This window comes from Mus pahari, chromosome 12, assembly GCF_900095145.1.
Source record: "Mus pahari chromosome 12, PAHARI_EIJ_v1.1, whole genome shotgun sequence".
Taxonomy (NCBI): Eukaryota; Metazoa; Chordata; class Mammalia; order Rodentia; family Muridae; genus Mus; species Mus pahari.
Window position 1 is genome coordinate 14,610,366 of NC_034601.1, and position 20,249 is coordinate 14,630,614.

At 44.4% G+C, this 20,249-nt stretch overlaps 2 protein-coding genes across 3 annotated transcripts in view; one reads left to right on the forward strand and one right to left on the reverse strand.

Annotated features, from left to right (window-relative positions):
* Positions 1-11,051: 11,051 nt before the first annotated feature.
* Mrpl40 (mitochondrial ribosomal protein L40) lies at positions 11,052-15,237 on the reverse strand. Its single transcript, XM_021209942.2, has 4 exons — positions 15,060-15,237; positions 14,336-14,419; positions 12,522-12,680; positions 11,052-11,578 (listed from the first exon to the last, which is right to left on the reverse strand). Exons 1-4 carry the CDS (start codon positions 15,110-15,112, stop codon positions 11,254-11,256), a joined length of 621 nt encoding a protein of 206 aa, XP_021065601.1. The 5' UTR covers positions 15,113-15,237; the 3' UTR covers positions 11,052-11,253.
* A 139-nt stretch (positions 15,238-15,376) lies between these two features.
* Positions 15,377-20,249, forward strand: part of LOC110330006 (protein HIRA) — an 89,492-nt gene continuing 84,619 nt past the window's right edge. Inside the window, exon 1 of one of the 2 annotated variants that reach the window (XM_021209940.2) lies at positions 15,377-16,145. In XM_021209940.2, coding sequence (XP_021065599.1) covers positions 16,109-16,145 — 37 coding nt within the window. In that variant the 5' untranslated portion in view covers positions 15,377-16,108. The remainder of the gene's footprint in view (positions 16,146-20,249) is intronic. The other variant, XM_029544343.1, reaches the window with a different exon arrangement.

Sequence of the window (20,249 nt, forward strand, 5' to 3'; positions counted from 1 at the left end):
AACTCAGAAATCCGCCTGTCTCTGCCTCCCAAGTGCTGGGATTAAAGGTGTGCGCCATCATTGCCTGGCGAAGTTATTTTATTTAAGAGATTCAGATAAGTTTGTTTTAACGCTTGAAGATTTATATCATTAGCAACAACATGCCCATCCAAATATTTCTAAATTGCATCCAATTTTATTCTAAAGCTATATATATTTTTTTAAGGTGAAAGGGATCTTTTTCCTATGGTTGGAATGGCCAGGTATCCTCACTTGAGCTGGTGGAGGTCTGCTATCTGCTGTAACAGCAGGCAGTAGAGGTGCTGAACTGTCTGATGAAGATGGCCTGGAACAAGGAGGCTGCACAGGAATTGTGCTTGCATGGTGTGCCTAGGGATGAGTTTCCAGGGTTGTCTCAATGATGTCTTAGTTCTAACTTGTTTAAGGAAGGTGCATCATGGTCCTGTATGTTGATGAGATATAGGAGGCAAAGAATCCCCCCATCATGACAGCTGATAAAGAAGGCAAAAATGGGAAATTATACTCTTTCCTTGTGCCAGAAGTTTAAGGCAATTTAAACTGGACTTGACAGAGAGAAGCAGGGAAAGAGCCCGTGTGGGGAAGAGCTTTCCGCTCACGAGGCTGACCGCTCTCACTGAGAGGAGAGTTTAGAGAGTGGTTATGTCCTTATCAGAGGAAGAGAATGGGCAATAAACCATTTTTTTATAACACCAGGCTTTGTCATAAGTGTTTTTGAGACTGATGTTTTCACTGTTGTCCACTATCAGATGTAAGGCTATTGGCTTGGTGGGGGTAGCATTTGATATTTTCTTTGGCCAGCATAAATTCAGAATCAGTCATCTTCTACTACAGCTTTGTGGGGAACACTGAGACAAAGCTAATGAGGAAAATCTTTTAACATCATGATTAATATGAGTTTTGCTTAGTAAGGTGAAATATAATAGTCCAGTTGTCTGGACCATGCACCAGAGCACTGTGGAAGAAAAAGATAACTGTGTGGTCAGCTATTTCCTTCATCGGACTCCTATGAAGGAGCGAACACCTGGAAGCTCTCTAAGAGAAGTCAAAGCCATAGGGCTATAGAGGCAGATTTATTCCTTCTGAGGAACTGCCACACTCACTTCTGTGCTAGCTGCACAAGCTTACACTTCCACCAGCAGTGAATAAGTGTCCCTGCTTCCCCACATCCTCACCAGCAGAATGGTCATTTATTTTATTGATCTTGGTTATTCTGACTTGGATATATAAAATCTTGAAACCGATTTGTATTTCTTGATGGCTAGGGATCTTGAACAGTTTTAAAGTGTTTCTTAGCCATTTATGTTTTGTCTTTGGAGAGCTCTCTGTGCCCCATTTTAAAAACAATATTTATTTATTTATTTATTTATTTATTTATTTATTTATTTATTTATTTAATGTGAGTACACTGTCCCTATCTTCAGACACACCCGAAGAGGGCATTAGATCCCATTACAGATGGTTGTGAGCCACCATGTAGTTGCTGGGAATTGAGCTCAGAATCTCTGGAAGAGCAGTCAGTGCTCTTAACCACTGAACTGTCTCTTCAGCCCCTGTGCCCCATTTTTTAAATTGGGTTATTTGTTTTTTTGATGTTTGGGGTTTTTTTAATACTGAATTTTATGTGCATTGCTCTGTTGCCTTGCTGTCTGTGAGGGTGTCAGATCTTGGACTTACAGACAGCTGTGAGCTGCCGTGTGGGTGCTGAGAACTGAACCCCAGTCCTCTGGAAGAACAGCCAGTGCTTTTATCCACTCCAGCCCTGATGTTCAGTTTTTTGTTTTTTGACTTTTTTTTTAGTTCTTCTCTTTGTTTGTTTTGTTTTTCAATACAGGGTTTCTCTGTATACTCCTGGCTGTCCTACAACTTGCTCTGTAGACCAGGCTGACCTTGAACCCAGAGATCAGGAGCCTTTGCCTCCAGAATGCTGGGATTAAAGGCACTGCCAACACTGCCTGGTTAGTTTTTGAGATCTTCATGCATTTTATGTATTATTAACCCTCTACAGGATAAGTAATTGGTAAAGACCTTCTCCAATTCTGTAACTTACCACTTTGTTCAAGTGATGGTGTCCTTTGCCATACAGAAGCATCTCAGTTTCACAAGGTCCCACTGAGAGGCCAAACCTATTCCATCTTGGGACTGGCCTCTATCATAAAGAAAAAAAAAAAGAGCCTGAGAACTTAACCTACAGCAAAACCCAAGCTGCACCGAAGTACCAGGAAGGACCCCACAGCTTGTCCTTGGCCAGAGTTACTCCCTAGCTACCTCCTAGCAACAGTTCATCAAAGATTAGTGTGGGGCTGGTGAGATGGCTCAGCGGGTAAGAGCACTGACTGCTCTTCTGAAGGTCCTGAGTTCAAATCCCAGAAACCACATGGTGGCTCACAACCATCCGTAATGAGATCTGATGCTCTCTTCTGGAGTGTCTGAAGACAGCTACAGTGTACTTAGATATAATAAATAAATAAATCTTAAAAAAAAAAAGATTAGTGTGATTGTTTCAGATGTACTTTCAGATGGCTTGTGAGTGTATACAGTCTTGCTTCAGAGCACCCACCTGTTGGCTTATAATCATTCTATGAGATGCTTGCCAGACTGGACAACATCTCCCTCGCCCTCTCACTTGCTCCTATTTTCCTATAAAGACTTGTCTTGTTGAGGGTTCAAGGCTGTTCTGCCTTCCCTTCCTGCCCTGCTGTGTGAGGGTTGGGTTGGAAGAGAGCCCAGCCTGAGCTTGTAATAAAGAGACTAATGTTATTACATCAGAGATGGCTCCTTGGTGGTCTTTGGGAGTTCACAAACATTTCCTGGCACAACACCATTTATTAATTGTTGATCTTAGTACCTGTTTAGAAAGTCTTTTCCTGTGTCAGTAAGTTCAAGATTATTCCTCCACTTCTCTTCTATCAGGTTTAGTATATCTGCTCTTATGTTGAGGACCTTGACCCAATTGGAGTTCAGTTTTGTGCAGGGTGATAAATATGGATCTATTTACATTCTTCTATGCAATTCCTCCTGACTCAAAATCCTCCTGTCTCAGCCTTCCAAGAGTGTTATCAGCTGGGTAGTGGTGGCACATGCCTGTAACCCCAACACTTGAGAAACAGAGGCAGGCCGATCTCTGAGTTCAAGTTCAGCTTGGTCTACAGAACAAATTCCAAACTGGATCCAGCCATCCATTTTGAGTAGCACCATTTTTTGAAGATGCTCTCTTTTTACCCCAGTGTGTATTTTTAGCTTTTTTTTTTTTTTTTTTTTTTAAAAAAATCAGGTGTCGGGCTGTTGAGATGGCTCAGTGGGTAAGGTCCGGAGTTCAAATCCCAGCAACCACATGGTGGCTCATAACCATCCGTAACAAGATCTGACGCCCTCTTCTGGAGTGTCTGAAGACAGCTACAGTGTACTTACATATAATAAATAAATTTTAAAAAAAGAAAATTAAAAAAAAGAAAAAAATCAGGTGTCCATAGATATGTGGGTTTATGTCTAGGTATTCAGTTTGATTCTATTGATCTACATGTCTGTTTTTATGCCAATGCCAAGCTATTTTTATTACTATTCCTCTGTAGAACTTGAAATCTGGATTGGTGATACCCCCAGACATTCTTTTATTATTCAGTGGTGCAAAAGCTTGTGATCTGGGTGGCGACTAATTTGTCTGAATGTTAGAAACTTTCTGTGAGATCTACAGAGCATTACAAAAACTTGTGTATTATAAATGACTTATGTTGCCATGGTGATTTTTCCAGGTCTGAGTAAATATTTGTGCAGTACTGAGGGTTGTCATGTGTGTGTATGTGTGTTAGAGAGAGAGAGAGAGAGAGAGAGAGAGAGAGAGAGAGAGAGAGAGAGAGAACCACCACCTTCTGGTTGTTTCTATGTTTCTGTGGGTTGTATCCCTTTTTTCCAGGTTTGAGTGGCCGCATTAGCCTTCTGTGAGCACCACCTTCTGGTTGTTTCTTGTTACTACAGGCTATATTTTTTTCTGGTTTTGGTTTTTGTTGCTGGTTGTCTCTGTTCACAGATTCTGCATGGCACCACATCCATCTGCTGTGAGTGCCACCTTCTGTTTGGTTCTTGTTACTACCGGCTATATATTTTCTGGTTTTGGTTGATTTTTGTTTCTGGTTGTGTCTTTTTCTGTTCATTGATTCTAAACGGTGTCATATCCTTCTGGGTACAAGGCCTTGAATTTGTTTCTGTGGCAGGTTGCAGTTAGGATAGACGTATCTATCCTTAGATGGCTTATGGTGGGGCCAGGAGACATCCTGAGTCTTGGTCTGGGATGGGTATGGGCTCAGGTGAGCCAAGAGATGCCCACCAATCTGGTTAATTTTTTGTGGGTGTGTACCACTTTCTGGTTATTTCTCATTTCTGCCTGATTGATAGAAAAGGTTGAATTTGTGTTTTGAGTGGCATAGAAAGGTCTTTTTCATAAGTGACACTCTCTGGCTGTTTCTTCTTTCTGCTTGAAAGTCAGGAAAGGTTTTGTTTGTGTTTTTGTATGTTGTGTTTGTGTTTCTCATTACATGACTTTGATGAGGTGACTTTGACAAGATGAGTTTGATAAAATGATTTTGACAGGTGACTTTGATAAGATGACTTTGACAAAGTGACTTTGATGGACATATTAACATGAGACAGGCTATGTCTACCACATTCTACAGGTTCCCTTCAGCACAGACTAGGCCAGGAAGCTGTTCCTGGCCCCACAGGGGACCCATCTCCCAATATGCTTGCTTTCCCCTAACTAGCCCAGACTGGCATTTTAAGTCTGTTGAAGGTAAGAAGAGGCTCTTGGTCTACTGTCAGGCTCTGATGTCAGGTCTCAAGGTGGCCGCAAGACAGCCCACAAATTTGGCCACAGTATATGATATTAGACAGGAATAAAGCTTTTTTAGAGGGGGTCATGGTACACCCCCATGGACCCTAAATCACCAGAAGCAAAAGCAGCCATCACTCTAGCTTTATTAATCAGGAAGCACCAGATATTTAAGAAAAAGCTCCAGAAGATTGAGAGGTTAGGAAAAAAGAAAAAAGTCTGAGAGATCTAATGATAGTGGCAGAGAGAGTATTTAATAGAAGAGAGACTGCAAGCCGGGCGTGGGTGGTACATGCCTTTAATCCCAGCACTCAGGAGGCAGAGGCAGGTGGATTTCTGAGTTCAAGGCTAGCCTAGTCTACAAAGTGAGTTCCAGTACAGCCATGGCTATACAGAGAACCCTGTCTCAAAAAAACCAAAAAGAAAAAAAGAAAAAAAGAAAAAAAAAAAAAAAAAAAAAGAAGAGAGACTGCAAAGGAGAAGCAGATAAAAGGACAAAAGGAACAGATTTGAGACCTGACAAAGATCCCTTTAGCAGCCAAGGCCAAACTGTAAGAGATGCCTAAAAGAGAGAAGTAGGTAAGAGGGGCCATAAGATCAAAAGTGCCCCCTCTCTAAGCCCAGGGTAACCCTAAAAGTAAAAGGGAAACCTACCAGCTTTTTTGTTGATAATTAATAAAGTTCAATTTGAGGATAAAGTCTCTTCATCAGTTTATGAATGACTTCCTAGTGGCAACAGAAATAAAACAAAAACACAAGACCTCTTAGAGGCCCTGAAATTTTTGGACTATTTGAGGCTCCACTAAGAAGGCCTTACTCTGCCAACTACAGATGACCTCCCTAGACCTGGGGGATACATACTCAGACTCCAGACCTTGGCATCAGCCAATGGCCAATGTGTCACCAATTGGAAGAAGCTGGCCTGTTTACACATCAGTGCAGCAATGACTTCCTGGTTAAAAATGATGCCAGAATGACTCATCACAAGCCTCTCTTCTTGAATGCCTCCAGGATAACTTTTTAGCTGCTCTGCTGCCTGACCCTGAGCTCAGTTGATGGGCCTCTGCATGACTGCTCAGATGGATGCAGAGGTAACATGGTTCACCAATGACAACAGCCTCATTCAGGATAGACAGTGGTATACTGGGGCAGCAGTGGTCTCAGACACCAAGACCATATTGGCAGAACCTGGGAGGAATGTCATCCCAGAAACCTGAACGGGCAGCTCTGATCAAGGTGTTAGAGCTGAGAAAAGACAAGAAACACAGATAGCCAATGTGCCTTTGCTACTGATCATATCCATGGGGCTATTTATAAAGAGAGAAGCCTTCTGATGGCAGAAACTCCATCCCAGAGGACAACATGACTGCCTAGTTGGTGGCCCCTAGATATTGGGCCCCTAATGTCCTTGATTGCACTAGACCCAAGAGACCCCACACGCTCTTATCAGACAGAAGATGTGATCTGCGCCAAAGACCTGCCCATGTCTCAGTGTCATAAGAGATGATGGAAAACATCTAACCAACTACACGCTAACTGTACTAGATAAAATGGACTATACACACTAAAAAAGATCCATCATTCTTCACACATGGGATCTCGGTGAATGCAGGACTTAGTATGCCAGTTCCACATCAAAATTAGAGGTGCCAGTTCAAAAATAGCTGAAATTGTTAAAGACTTTAACACTTGTCAGTTGATTAATGCAGTTACCAGTGAAAAGAACCCTGTACTTAATACCAGAGTACCAAGCCAGGAGTCTATTGGGAAATAGACTTCATGGAGGGAAAATAAAAAAAAATTGATACAAATATCTATTGATGTTTATAGATACCTTTTTAGGATGGATTGAGACTTTCCCAATTAAACATGAGACTGCAGATGATAACAACAACAACAACAAACCTACTAAAAGAAATTCTTTCAAGGTTTGGTTTTTCTAAGTTTATAGGGACAGACAATAGACCTACATTCATGTCCCAGGTACGTTAGAAATAAGCTAATATTCTGGAGATCGATTGGAAACTATTGTGCTTACAGACCCCAGAGTTCAAGATACATAAAAAAAAACAAACCCTAAAAAGAGACCATAACTAAATTGATCTTATAGACTGATGGTGACTGGGTGACTCTTCTCTTCATCCTTTATAGAGTACAGAACTCCCAATACCAGATGGGAGTCACCCCTTTTAAAGTTATGTTTGGTTCACCTACTGATAGAAGTTATTATTAAAAACAGATGATTGCTAATTGTTACACAATTTCGAGGGTGTCCAATGGGTATACAAATGTGTTTGGCTTAAACTTTGTTCTTCCATTAAACAGGTCCACCTCCGGAGCTCCACCAACTTTAGCCTGGAGGTTGGGTCCTAGTCAAGAGACATTGCCAGGGGTCACTAAAGCCTCACTGAAAGGGTCCTTGTGCTATAGACTTGTAGTGTGGATCCACCACAAATCCGTTTGCAGTTGAAAAAGACCCTGGCCAGCAGGAGGAGAATTCAGCCTCAAGACTTGATGGGTCTCTATCCATGCCCCAGGGATACCACAAAGACACAGCCCTATTACTGTTTTCATGAAACTTTAAAAAGTCCCATGATTGGGACCTCTAGTCACAAGAGAAAGTGGGGAGGGGGGGATGAGATGCCAGATCTTCTAAATTCAGACTCCATTTTAGAGAACCTGACTTAAGTTTAAATTTAGGTAAACGAACAGGCTGGTACCTAGCATTAGTTTACAAGTTGGCCCCCAACAAAACCTGAGCCTAGGTCCAGTCTCTAGGCTAATCCCTAACAAGACCAGAGTTTCCAGGTTACACCCTCTCAGCAAGACCAATGTCACCAGGTTATTCTCCCAACAAACCTGCACCCCAGGTTACAAGTCCACACCTTCCCTAATACCACCAATGCAGAGGGAAACAAAAAATAAGTTTATGATATGACTCCCAGCACCAGTCAATTATGTTCAAGGCCACAATAGATTTCTAATTAGAAGCTTGTACATGTATTCCCTGCTTTCTGCTTACTATAAAGCCTTGACCCATAGACATTCAGGGCTCCCCCACTACCACCAAAACTGTCTTGTGTGATGGTGGTGAGTTTAGTGGGGGGGGGGGAGCCAAGCTAGCTCAGATAGAATAAAGGCCCTGCTGTTAGTTGCACCAGATTGGCTCCTGTCTCTTTTGGGGTGGGGGTGGGGGTGAATCACTAACCTTTCCCTGGCAACAAGGACACAGGGTGACATTATTACAGGTTTAAGAAGTGCTCTTCTAGAAAGAAATATTGTTACCAGGAAGAGAATCATTACTGAGAAACCGTTGTCCAAATAATGCATTATATGGTTGAGTAATGTCTAAGGAGTGTTAAAGAAACATACATGTAGGTGCCAAAATTAATCACTTTTACTGTCAGGGATAGTTGAAGATCTGGTCCCCAGGGGTCACATAGGAGGGGTCCCTGGAGTCTCTAATCTGTCTTTTGCCACTTAGTCCTTCTACGTGAGGGTGGAGGACTTTTATTCCTCTTTGTTAACTTTCTTCTTTTCAGACTGAACACTGGTTAGTGTCTATTCAGTGGAGGTCTCCATGCCTCCCTGAACAAGAGAAAAGGTGGTTTTTCCATAGTTATGGACATTTTGAGAGATGCCCCACAGTTTTCCAGGACTTAGTTGACCTTGGAAGACAAAGGAGAAATACTTTCCATCTTAATTCCTCTGACCACATCAGTGTAGGTCTCCAAGTGGTTACTGAACACTTAGTGGGGCAACTACACCAGTTTGGTATTCTTAACTAATGTACATTGTTAGGTGAAGCTTGAGTGGAAACTAAACACTTAAAAAATAAGTCTTGATTAGACATAACTAACTCTACTATTGCTCGACCGTCTGGAAGCACTCATGGTGATTTTCTATTAAGAAGAAAGTACTATCTAAATTAGGAGATACTATTCACAACTCATCATATGCAAATTAAGTTTAAGTCCCTGTAATCTAGAGGGTAGTCAATTAAAAAAACAGAACAAAACATTTAAAAACATTTAGAAGGTGATTGTATAAATGTATAAACTGACAACTGTACCCCATGGTATAGTTTATTGTATATATATATATTGTATATATATATATATATATATATATATATATATATATATATATATATAGAGAGAGAGAGAGAGAGAGAGACCGAGACCCAGAGAAAATAGTAGACTAAAAATGGCCAGCAAACTGGGCTTGGCCATGAGAGAAGCCAGGCACAGTGCACAGAGGAGAGAAAGCTGGGGAGAGCAAGAGATAAAGACAGAGAGTGGCCAGTAGAGGGAGCATAGCCAGAATAGCAGGGTTATAAGGCTAAGGAGCAGCTGGGGAGAGGGAAGTCTATGAGCTGGAGAAGTTTATGATGCGGAGGAGGTGAGAAGAGCTAGGATGCTAGCATGAGTTTTGAAAAGTACAGCATGTACTTGTGATACTTAGGGACTCTGGAGGCCACCATGCACTTTGGTTTGCTAATAGGCACCATAGATAGATAGCCACTTATCCCTTCTGCTGGTAAGAAGAGAAATGGCTCCTTTTGGTAAAGAAGCAGCTTTACAAGTAATACACCCAAGTGAAGAGTGCCATTTCCAGAAACCAAATAGGCCCACAAAGTGTCGTGCTTCTGTCTTGGTGGTGGGAGGGGCTAGGTGTAATAACTTATCCTTCACCTTAGAAGGAATATCTCTCCTTACCCCACACCACTAAACTAAGAATTTCACTAAGTTGAAATTTTTACTCTCTGGCCCTTGAATTGGTTGGATTTATTTCCCATTTTCAGATGTGCATGCAGGTTACCAACAATTCCTATCTGGTTGCTACCTCCTGCTCACTTGGTCTAGTCAGCATAATTTCATCAATATAGTAAATCAATGTGCTATTTTTGGGAAGAGACACTAAGTTATGCCACAAGGATTCAGAGTTAATATATCCTTGAGGTAAAATTATAGATATACACTGCTGGCCTTTCCAACTGAAAGCAAATCACTTCTGGTGATTCTTATGGACTGGTACTGAGAAAAAGGCATTTGCTAGATCAACAGCTGCATACCATGTACCAAGAGATGTTTTAGCTTGTTCAAGTAAAGATACTACTTGATTGAGTTTTCAACAGTCAAGTGTCATTCTAATCCCAGCACTTGGGAGGCAGAGGCAGGCAGATTTCTGAGTTCGAGGCCAGCCTGGTCTACAGACTGAGTTCCAGGACAGCCAAGGCTACACAGAGAAACCCTGTCTCAAAAAACAAAAACAAAAACAACAAAAAAGGAAGCCAAAGTCTTTCTGAAGTTGCACCTCAAGTCACTGGGAAAAATGGCACTATATTGTCACTGGGCCAAACCCTCCCAAGATTCACATGTTGAAGTCCTAAACCCCAGCATCCCAGAGTGTGGAAGCAGGGTGTTTAAGGAGGTGATTAGGCTACAGTGAGACCATTAAGTCTGTCGTACACTAACATGAATGTACCATAAGATGAGAAAACAAAGACTGATAAGCAGCCTCTCTGGACCTGCAAACCAAAGGGGTAGCTTTGGAGAAATGAAGCATGTGAAGACCTCAGCTTGGGGAGTGCTAGAAAGCCTGTAAGGTGCCCATGGTACGGTATTTTGTTATGGCAGAATACAATACTCACTACTTCAGAGTTTTGTTTTTGTTTCAGAGACAGGGTCTCAAACTGTACCTTAGGGAATGGCCTCCAAACTCCAGGCAGTCTTTGCTTCAGTCTTCCAGGCACTGGGATTACAGGAACTGTTTCAGATTAATTGTAGCAAGTGCAAGTCTTGGGCCTGTCTCATCCTCTTCTGGAGGCCAGAGCAGATTTCACTAACGTTTCTGACTTGTTCCACTCTCCAAAGGCCCTCATCTTGACAATCCAAGGGGAAATTTTGCAGCTGCCCCCCCCCCCCCCAGCAAAGATGTAGCTTCCTGTTACACTTACCCAGTATGCTTTTCACCTTTGGGTTACTATGTGCCTTCTGCAAATAGTTTAGAATATAATTGAAATCTTTAGTTTCCAGCCACATCCCAACTGGAAGGTTCTTCTTGTCTTTCTGTCACTGTTTTTTTTTTTTTTTTTCTTTTTCGTTTTTTTTCTTTTTTCTCTTTGTCTTTCTGTCACTGTTTTACCAGCATCTGAAAACCCCAGTCAAACTTAGGTGAATTCATATTGATTAAAATAAACGACAGATTTTTTGATTACCCTTTATTTGTTGATTACAATAAACGACAGGTTTTTTGGTTACCCTTTATTTGTTGATTACAATAAGCAACAGATACTTTTGACTACCCTTGATTTGTTCCTAGGGTGACTCATCTGTGGAAAGTAGACGTTTAGATCTCTACTCCAGACTCCTAGGGCCAGCATGTTCCGAGGACAGCAGTTTTCAGTGCTATCTTTTGAATTCTACTTGTGTGTACACCTTGGTGATATCATTGTACCTGCCTTCAGGGGCCTGGTAGTTAGAGATAGGTGGTGTGTAATGTGGCCCTTCTTTCTCGAAGGGGAATAGGCTGGTATCCCGCTTTATGGCCTCGGCATAGAGCTCTGTAGATTCAAGTTTCAGCTCTTCCAGGGCTTCCTGCTGGGCTTCCAGCATGGCTCTGATGGCGTTCCTCTCCGTCTCATGCTCCTGCTGCTTATACAGTGCCCACCTCTTCAGCAGAAGAGCTCTCCGTTCACTCTCCTCAGACGAATGCTCCTCTTGAGGTCGCTGTCTGTGAACACATAGTCCAAACATGGGAGGCCAAAGAGTACTGACACTATTGCAGAGGGACCCTTGTGACTGCACATGACTTAAGTGCCCTACTACCAGCACTGCCAGGCATAACCAGGGCTCAGGAAAATAGTAAATTTGAGGATATATTAAGAATGTAATGTCAGGTCTGGAGAGAGGATTCAGAGGTTAAGAGCATTTACTGTTCTTAGAGACCAGAATTTCTTCTTAGCACTAGAATTAGGTGGCTCAAAACTGCTTATAACTCGAGCCAAGAGCATCTGCTGCCTGTAAGGGTACTTGCATTCATATGAACATACTCCCAACACACAATTACATATTAAAAAAAAAAAAATCCAGCATAGAACATGGCAGCAGCTGCTTTCCTCCAGCAGAAGGAGCCTGCTTGGAGAGAACTATACTGTTTCTGCCCCAGGCAAATCATCCTTTTGGTGAGCTGGGGTACAGTAGAAAAATGAAACAAACACCAATTAGAGACAAGAGCTTGTTTAGTCCTAGAACACCAGAAAAGCACCGGTGCTGCCCAACTTGTACGATTTTATAAACTGTGCACCTTTTAAAGAAAGCACTAGCTGTAATCTTACACACAATACAACTGCAGCACACACTAACTGAACATTTGTAGAAGAGGATGACAGTTCTCTACTGTGGTGATAGGATGAGGGCTACAGAGCTAGGGTCTATGTCATGGGTCATAGCCAACACTCATGGAAATAAACAACACGAACCCTGGAACAAAGCTGATCTAAATTCCCTTGAGTATCTTCCTTCAAATCCCAAAAAGCACAATCAAAATGAAAAGGATTCAGGTCAGGGCCAAGTCAAACCTACTCACCTGTTCCCATCACAGGCATGAACTTCAATTAGAACTACTTGAGGGAATTCCTTTGCATTAAGGATGTCTCCCAGAGAAGAACTCTTACCTTGATTTATCCAAGAACCTCACAGGGGTAATAAAATCTTCAATAGGAATCAGTTCTTGGGTGGCTTTTTCCAGTTTTCGGATCCTCTTTTTCAAGCGATCCTTTGCTGCTTGATCCTTTCTGGGGTCGACCTTCTTCTTCTTTCGTAGAGGTTCTGCTCTAGTGGGTACACGCATTCAATCTCAGGACAGATAATGATGCTAAATAAAGTGCCTCATAATTGTACTGTATGCTACAAGAAAGCTGCCCACAGTCCTAACTCCATGAGCTTAGTCCACTGTCTTCACGAGGGCTGTATGGGTCCTATCAATTCCAGGAAGGACAGGTATTTACTAAGAGAAAGTGTTGATTGTTTCTTTCTTTTTATTTATTTATTTATTTTTTTGGGTGGGTGGTTCTGAGACAGGGTTTTTCTGCATAGCCCTGGTTGTCCTGAACTCACTCTGTAGATCAGGCTGGCCTCAAACCATCTCTGCCTCCCAAGTGCTGAGATTAAAGGGGTGTGCAACCACCGCCCCACTTATTATTTATTTATTTTTAAATTCTTACATAGTCCTGGCTCGCCTTTAACTGGCTATGTAGTCAAGGATATCTTGAACTCTGATCCTACCGTCTCTACCTCCAGACATCCATCCTAGTCATTTTCTACTACTCCCAGTATTATGGTGCTGGGGATTAGCTTAAGGCTTTGTGCATGCTAGGCAAGGATCCAATAAACCAAGCTACACACTTAGCTTGGAAGTGTCAATCTGTGATTCAGGTGTATCTTAAAGCTGCCCTGAGAAGTGCTTGCTGAACTAATGGATTAAAAGCTCATTCACATTTTAAATAAATTTGTGATTTACAAAATGTTTCAAGACTAGAAGAGACAGGACAGTAAAAGTGACTGCCAGATTTTTTTTTTCTAAATCAGTTTCTGGGGTGTTGAGATGGCTCAGTGGTTAAGAACACTTGTTGCTCTTGCAGAGGACATAGGTTTTGTCCCCAGCACTCACATGGTAGCTTATAATCATCACTGATTCTGGTTCCAAGGGATCTGGGGCCCTCTTCTGGCCTTTGTGGGCACCAGGCATGCAATGCATGCCCATACATGCGGACATAACACATTAAAAAATTAGCCATGTCCTAAAGCTTTGGCAAGTATCTGATTTACTTTTAGGAACACACCTTCCAGGCGAAATGTGACATTAGGAATAATCTAATCTGAAGCTGGAGAGATGGCTTAGCAGTTACAAGGAGTGCTTGCAGATCTTAAACACTGGAGTTTGGTTCCCAGAACCCACATCAGGGGCTCACAGCTGCTTGTAACTAGGAGATCTATAACCCCTGACTGGCTTTGGGCACCCAAAACACATGTGTATACATATGCCAGGAACAAACACATTAAAAAAAAAAAAAACCCTTAAAGCAAACCTTTTAGCAATAAAATAAACTAAAGCCCCAAGAAACAGCCAAAGTTCCTAGAGTAACTTATTATTAGTCTTTGAACCTTTCTCCCACTCAGTGAATCAGAATGAGCAGGGAAAAGCAGGGCCTATGGAAATACAGAAGTTAAGATATGCCCTTTGAAACACACAAGACTCCTTAAATCTAGCTGCTACTTATTTAAACTACTCAAGTAGCAATACATATATGCTATCATAGTACAGAGCTTGTTGAAAGGACAGAGGCATCCACTTAAATTTAACTATTAGTTCGACAGATTGAAAATCTGCTTGCTAACCAAAGGTTGGGCAGTCTTGCACATATGCAAGTCTCATATGCACACATGTGTTTCTCACACCCCAAGAGGTAAGGGTCAGGTTGGATTTTACCTCATGGGGATGAGCTCCCAGAAGGACAGTAAGGAAGCTCTCTGGTGGGTGTGTCTGACCTGTGCCTGGCAGGTTCCAGGGATCCTGAAGGAGAGAAGGGTATGCATAAAGATCTGTTTGGGGAAAGGAAAGGCACATACACATAACCATAGGTCTTCCCAAAACCCGGAGGATGTTTGTATTTATTTCGCATTTTTCAGACAAAAGTCTCCCTAATTCGGGCTATCCTGCATCTTGAGACAATTCTCTTGCTTCAGCTGCTCCACCATGTCTAGTTCATTTGTATTAGGCCAGCAAGGTCAAAGTGAGGAATTTACAAAACTCCGTTTCTCATTGGGACAGAACCTTTACTTGCTCTGGCAGGATTTTCTTCTTCTTCTTCTTCTTTTTTAAGATAGGGTGTAATATGGCTAGGGTTTTACATTTGTATGCAGCTGTTATGACCTTGACTTTCTGATCTAGCCTCCACCTCCATAGTTGGGGTTGCAGGAGTAGGCCACCACTTAAGCACGACTTAGGCGTCACACTTGTTAGGCAAATAGTCTGTTAAGTGAGTACACTCCCAGTTCGGATTTTCATCCGCAACAAGATGCGGTAGGCTCATGGCCAGAAATAATCTGCGGTAGGCTCATGGCCAGAAATAATCTGCGAGCACCAGCGAGCAGCTACGGGGCAAAGCCCGCGCACGCGCCCTGGGTATTCTGCCACCCGCGCTCACACTCACCAGCTCCGAGGCCGCAGAGCCCGCGCAGCACACAGCATCACCCCGGTAGCCATAGCTTTTCACGCTACCGGCGGGCGGGCAGCTTCCGGGAGCACGCCCCTGGGCGGTCCGACCTGGGGTACCGGGTCGGGTCTGACAGGCCTCTCTCTGCCCGGAATTCGCGGGTCTGGGATTCCGAGAGGCGGGCCCGCAGCTGGCCCCGCCCCTGACGCAGCCCCGCCCCGGGCAAGCGCCGCTGGCTTCGCAGCGCCCTTCTGCGGGCGTCCCGCCTCCTGTGGATGCTGCGGCGCTTTCCTGCTACCCTTGCCCAAGTGCCGGCGTTGCTGCTCTCGGCTCCGCCTGGCCTATGTGTTTACATCTATGCAAACGCCCCGCTCTTCTAATAAATGCGCCCGTCTGGCCCCCTATCCTTCTTCACCAGCCTAGTTCTTTTATGCATGCCATCGAGCCCAGGGCCCGCTGCCGTCTGCCGCTAGATGCATGCAGGCGCCGGCCCGGCTGGCGCTCGCGAGATGCCCAATAGCGCGAATTGATGGATGGCGGAAGCTACTAGTCACTAAGCTGGACTCGGAGCCGCGGAGGTAGAACTAGAGATCTGGACACCACCCTGGCTCTGCATCGCCGGGCGGGATCTCAAGGCTTTGCCAGCCTGCTCACGCCGACCCTCACCGGCGACCACGTTAGTGCCAGCGGAGTATCCCCGTCCTCCCCCCTGTCTACCGAAGAACCGAGGCGGCCCCGTCCGCGTAGGGAGCGGTTTCCCGCCGGGGCGATTTGGCAGGTGCGCGCCGTGACTTCCGGCGTTGCCCCGGAGCCGCCGGAGGAGGAGCGGCGCAGGGGATGCGGCTGTGGCGGCGGCGGCGGCGGCCGAGCGCAGGAGGCGGCTGTGGCGGCGGCTGGGGGCGCGGGCCGGCGATGGCGCGGCGGCGCTGAGGGCAAGGGTGGGCGGCGGCCGGAGGGCGGGCGGCGCGGGAGGAAGCTGCGGCGGCTCCATGGCCCAGGCGTGCTGAGGGACACGGCTCTGGCTTCAGCCCGGCAGCGGCCGAACAATGAAGCTCTTGAAGCCAACCTGGGTCAACCACAATGGTGAGTGCACGCAGGAGTCGTGGGCGGCCGAACCTGCATCGGGGTGGGGTCTGGAATTGGCTTGCGGCGGTGCTCAAGTCCTGCCCACCTTGTCCAGACGCCGGTGCCGGGCGCTGGAGCTGCAGAACGGGGTAGGAGCAGACTTTGTCCCCGGCTCTGGGACACCGGCGAGCCCGGGCACGTGCTTCGGGCTGGTTGCAGCGAAGTCCGCCTTCGCCTCAGGCAATGGCGCTGTGTCCTGCGCCGCCCACCCTTAATCTGGGATGCCTAGCTCCTGTGAGCCGGCTTGGGTACCGACCTGGTGCTGCCACCCGGCTTCACCATCCAGTATGTTCTCAGATGGTTGTGAGTATGAAACTGGGGTGACATCCCCCTTGTGGCCTTTCAGTGGCTCGGTGAATCTGCATGAGATACTTACTGGCTGTATTGCCCTTTCTGAAGCCTGGAGCTTGTGACAGTGCCCCCACTCGGGCTATTACGATCCTGGAATGGGAAGGGCCGGGTCTCAGGTCCTACAGAGGACCACGAAAGAACCACGTTTAAAGTGGAATCGGGGCTTCAGAATGACTAAGATCGGGGCCAGTGGTGCACAGGAGATGAGCGACTTTGGATCCTTGATAATGACTTCAAAAAGCAGATTCCTACTACCCTGGTGGAGATGGTTGGTACAAAGCAGCCGGTGGCGCAGAGCGAGGAAGAGCTAGAGCCTTTCCCCCCCAGCTAGTACTTGAGTCTCTGGAAGGACTCGAAGGACGCACTAGGAAGCAGCAACCTCTGCAGAAAGGGGAAGGGTCTTTCTTCCTTTCTAGTTTGTATTGCATCTAGAGGGAGCTACAGTTGTGTGTGTGTGTGCGCGTGCACACGCGTAAAAGGAGAGTAGATGCATTTTTCTCTTTTTAAAAAAATCCACGTGGCCTTTCCATTTTTTTTTTTTTTTTTTTTAAAATTGGTCCTGGGTGCTTTTTATTCACAGCCAAACTTTTTTTGGGGTGGGGTGGGTTGGGGGAGGGGGCGTTCACAAGGAAGGTGGTAGACTGGATATGTGTCCTCTGCACTTCACAGTATGATGCTGAAGTTCAGCTAAGAAAAGAGATTTTAAAGTTTGGAGCCCAGACTAGGCAGTGGTGGCGCACGCCTTTAATCCCAGCACTTGGGAAGCAGAGGCAGGCAGATCTCTGAGTTCAAGGCCAGCCTGGTCTATAGAGTGAGTTCCAGGACAGCCAGGGCCACACAGAGACACCCTGTCTCGAAAAAAACCCAAAAACCCAACCCCCCCCCCAAGAAAAAAAGTTTGGAGTCCAGAAAGTTCATTAAAAATCTAGGTGATGGGGAGGGGAAAGAATATGATAAAAACATATTGTATTAAATTTTTTTAAATAAAAAATCTAAGTGATGATTATTCATGATAAAAGACGTTGAGACTTAAGCAAACTTCTTTTTGTAATCTAAAGGCACCCTCTTTCTCTGTATTGCCTTTATCTTGGAGATGGTGATATTACATGTCACTACTAAGCACACCTTTAAAGATGGTAGTGAGTAGTGGGGAGACGCTTTCTAGCTGATAGAATCAAGTTTCCTTTGGATGAATAAATAGAAGCCCTACTGCACTGGAGGGGATTGTACTTCCTGGCTTTCTCACTCAGCAGTTGCACTTCCTGTCTCCTTATACAGCGTGAACTCTGGGGTCTGAGAGTTCAGAGAGGGGAGGAAAAGAGAACAGGGGATCCATTTAGGCAAGGTAGGCAGCTAGAAGAGGTTAAAGGCAGAAAGAGAGATGTTTGTTGGTCTTCATATTTTGGCCCAGTACTAGAGAAACCTCTCAGAAAGGATATCTCAGCCCCAGCATGATTGCCATTTTTAGTCATAACTGTTTTAGGGGCTGTCCTGTGTATTGCATGATCTTTACTTAGATGTCAGGAGTACCTACCACCATAACTGTCCATTTACCTCAACCAAAAATAGCTGGATATTGCTGATGCTCATTGATAGCCCAGATCAGCTGCAGCTGAAATGTTCTGGTTATGAGCATGGTGTTTGTTTGTTTGTTTGTTTCGAGATAGGGTTTCTCTGTATAGCCCTGGCTGTCCTGTAACTCACTCTGTAGACCAGGCTGGCCTTGAATTCAGAGATCCGCCTGCCTCTGCCTTGCAAGAGCTGGGACTAAAGGTGTGTGCCACCACACCTGGCTATCAGCATGTTTTTAAATCTTGGCATTGTAATTTTGCAATGAAATTTGTTGAGATGTGGATTTAGACTGAATTCAAGATAATATCATTTCCTAGTTAGGAATTCTTAGGTTTTACTAATTTTAGGCTTTAGTAAAATCATGTGAGAAGACATATTTCTTCATCTTGTGCTCAATATAAAAGATTACTCCTTAAGTACACAATATAACAATTAGTATCTATTACTTATATTGATGTTATGTACAGTACACTTTCAACACATTGTTTTGAGATGTAATCTTTTTTTTTTTTTTTTTTTTTTTTGGTTTTTTTTTTTCGAGACAGGGTTTCTCTGTATAGCCCTGGCTGTCCTGGAACTCACTCTGTAGACCAGGCTCGCCTCGAACTCAGAAATCCGCCTGCCTCTGCCTCCCGAGTGCTGGGATTAAAGGCATGCGCCACCACGCCCGTCTGAGATGTAGTCTTATTGACTATATTTTACTTATTTATTTTTTGAGACAAGATCTCACTGTCTAGCCCTGGTTTTCCTGGAACTCTCCCAGTAGACCATGCTGGCCTGGAACTCACAGAGATCCTCCTGTCTTTCAGTTGCAGAGATTAAAGGCATGCACCATCATACCTGGCCGTACACATTTACTTTAATCATGGCCAAAATAAGTTTCACTGCTGAGTCAGATTCTAGTTATGGTGCCATACACCTATAGTTATAGTACTTGGGGCAGAGCTGAGGCAGAAAGATTGAGCTAAAAAGGGCTTATCTCCAAGTGTAGATGTGTCTCTGCAGAGAGTGTTAATAACAGATGGTGTTCTTGGACAGTCAGGATCAAAAGACCCAAGCATTCCATTTGGAGACATAGTGAATGCTGCATAAGGTAAACTGAAGAAGGAGAGGAGGAAAATGTGGCTGGGGATGGATGGAATCATGAACACCTTGCGGGGACTTGAACTTTCTTTTTTGAGTTTGGGGAGGGATGCATTGAAGTTTCTGAGGGGTTTGGACACCTAAAATGTGTTTTAGGAAGTCCTTGGACTTAGAAGGTAGTCTCCAGATCTTGGTAAGATGTGTTAAGACAGGGAGGAAAGGTCAGGGGTGGCAGAGATGAGAAAGAGGAGGAAGCGCTGTAGATAAAGGAAGAGCTAGTGGGACTTGGCCATTACATGCAGGAAGTGTAGATTTATGTCAGTTTTTGAGTTTATTTATAAATGTGCTGGAGAAAGAATACAGATGAGAGATGGGCAGTGGTGTTTTCTTTTGTGTAGTGTATATGCACATGTATGGCTAACACGTTTGGAGACTAGGAGAGGTTTGCAAGTGCTCTGCTTTTCATCACCCTGTTCTGTATATCCCTGAGACAGATCTACTCTGGCAATCAGGAAGTGATTCCCCTTTTGCCCATCTCACTCAAGCTGGAGTTAGAGGTGGAGGAGTAGACATTGTTGGGTTTTTATATGGGTGCTGGGGATTAGTAGATTCTCATGTTTGTGTTGCATGTTCTCTTTACTCACCCAGCTATCTCCTGAGCTCCTAGTGGAATTCTCTTAGACATTTACATATTTGTCTGTTTGCTCATTATTTCTATGTTTGTGCCTGTGTTCATGTGTACCAGAGATGAATGTCAAGTTTCTTCTGTTACTCTCTCCCTTTTTGAAACAGTGTTTCTTACTGAACCTGGAATTCATTGACTGGCCAGTGATCCCTCAAGACACTCCTGTCTTTTGCATCCCAAATGTTGGGATTACTGGTGTGGTGTGACACCTGGCTTTTTATGTAGGTGCCAGAGACAGAATTCAGGTCAGTTTACCAACCCCCGAGCCCCAACATTTAATCAATCAGCTGTCCATGATGGTCCATGACTGCAAACTCAGAACCCAAGAGGCAGAAGGACTGCAGTGAGTTTGAGGCCAGCTGGGATTGAGA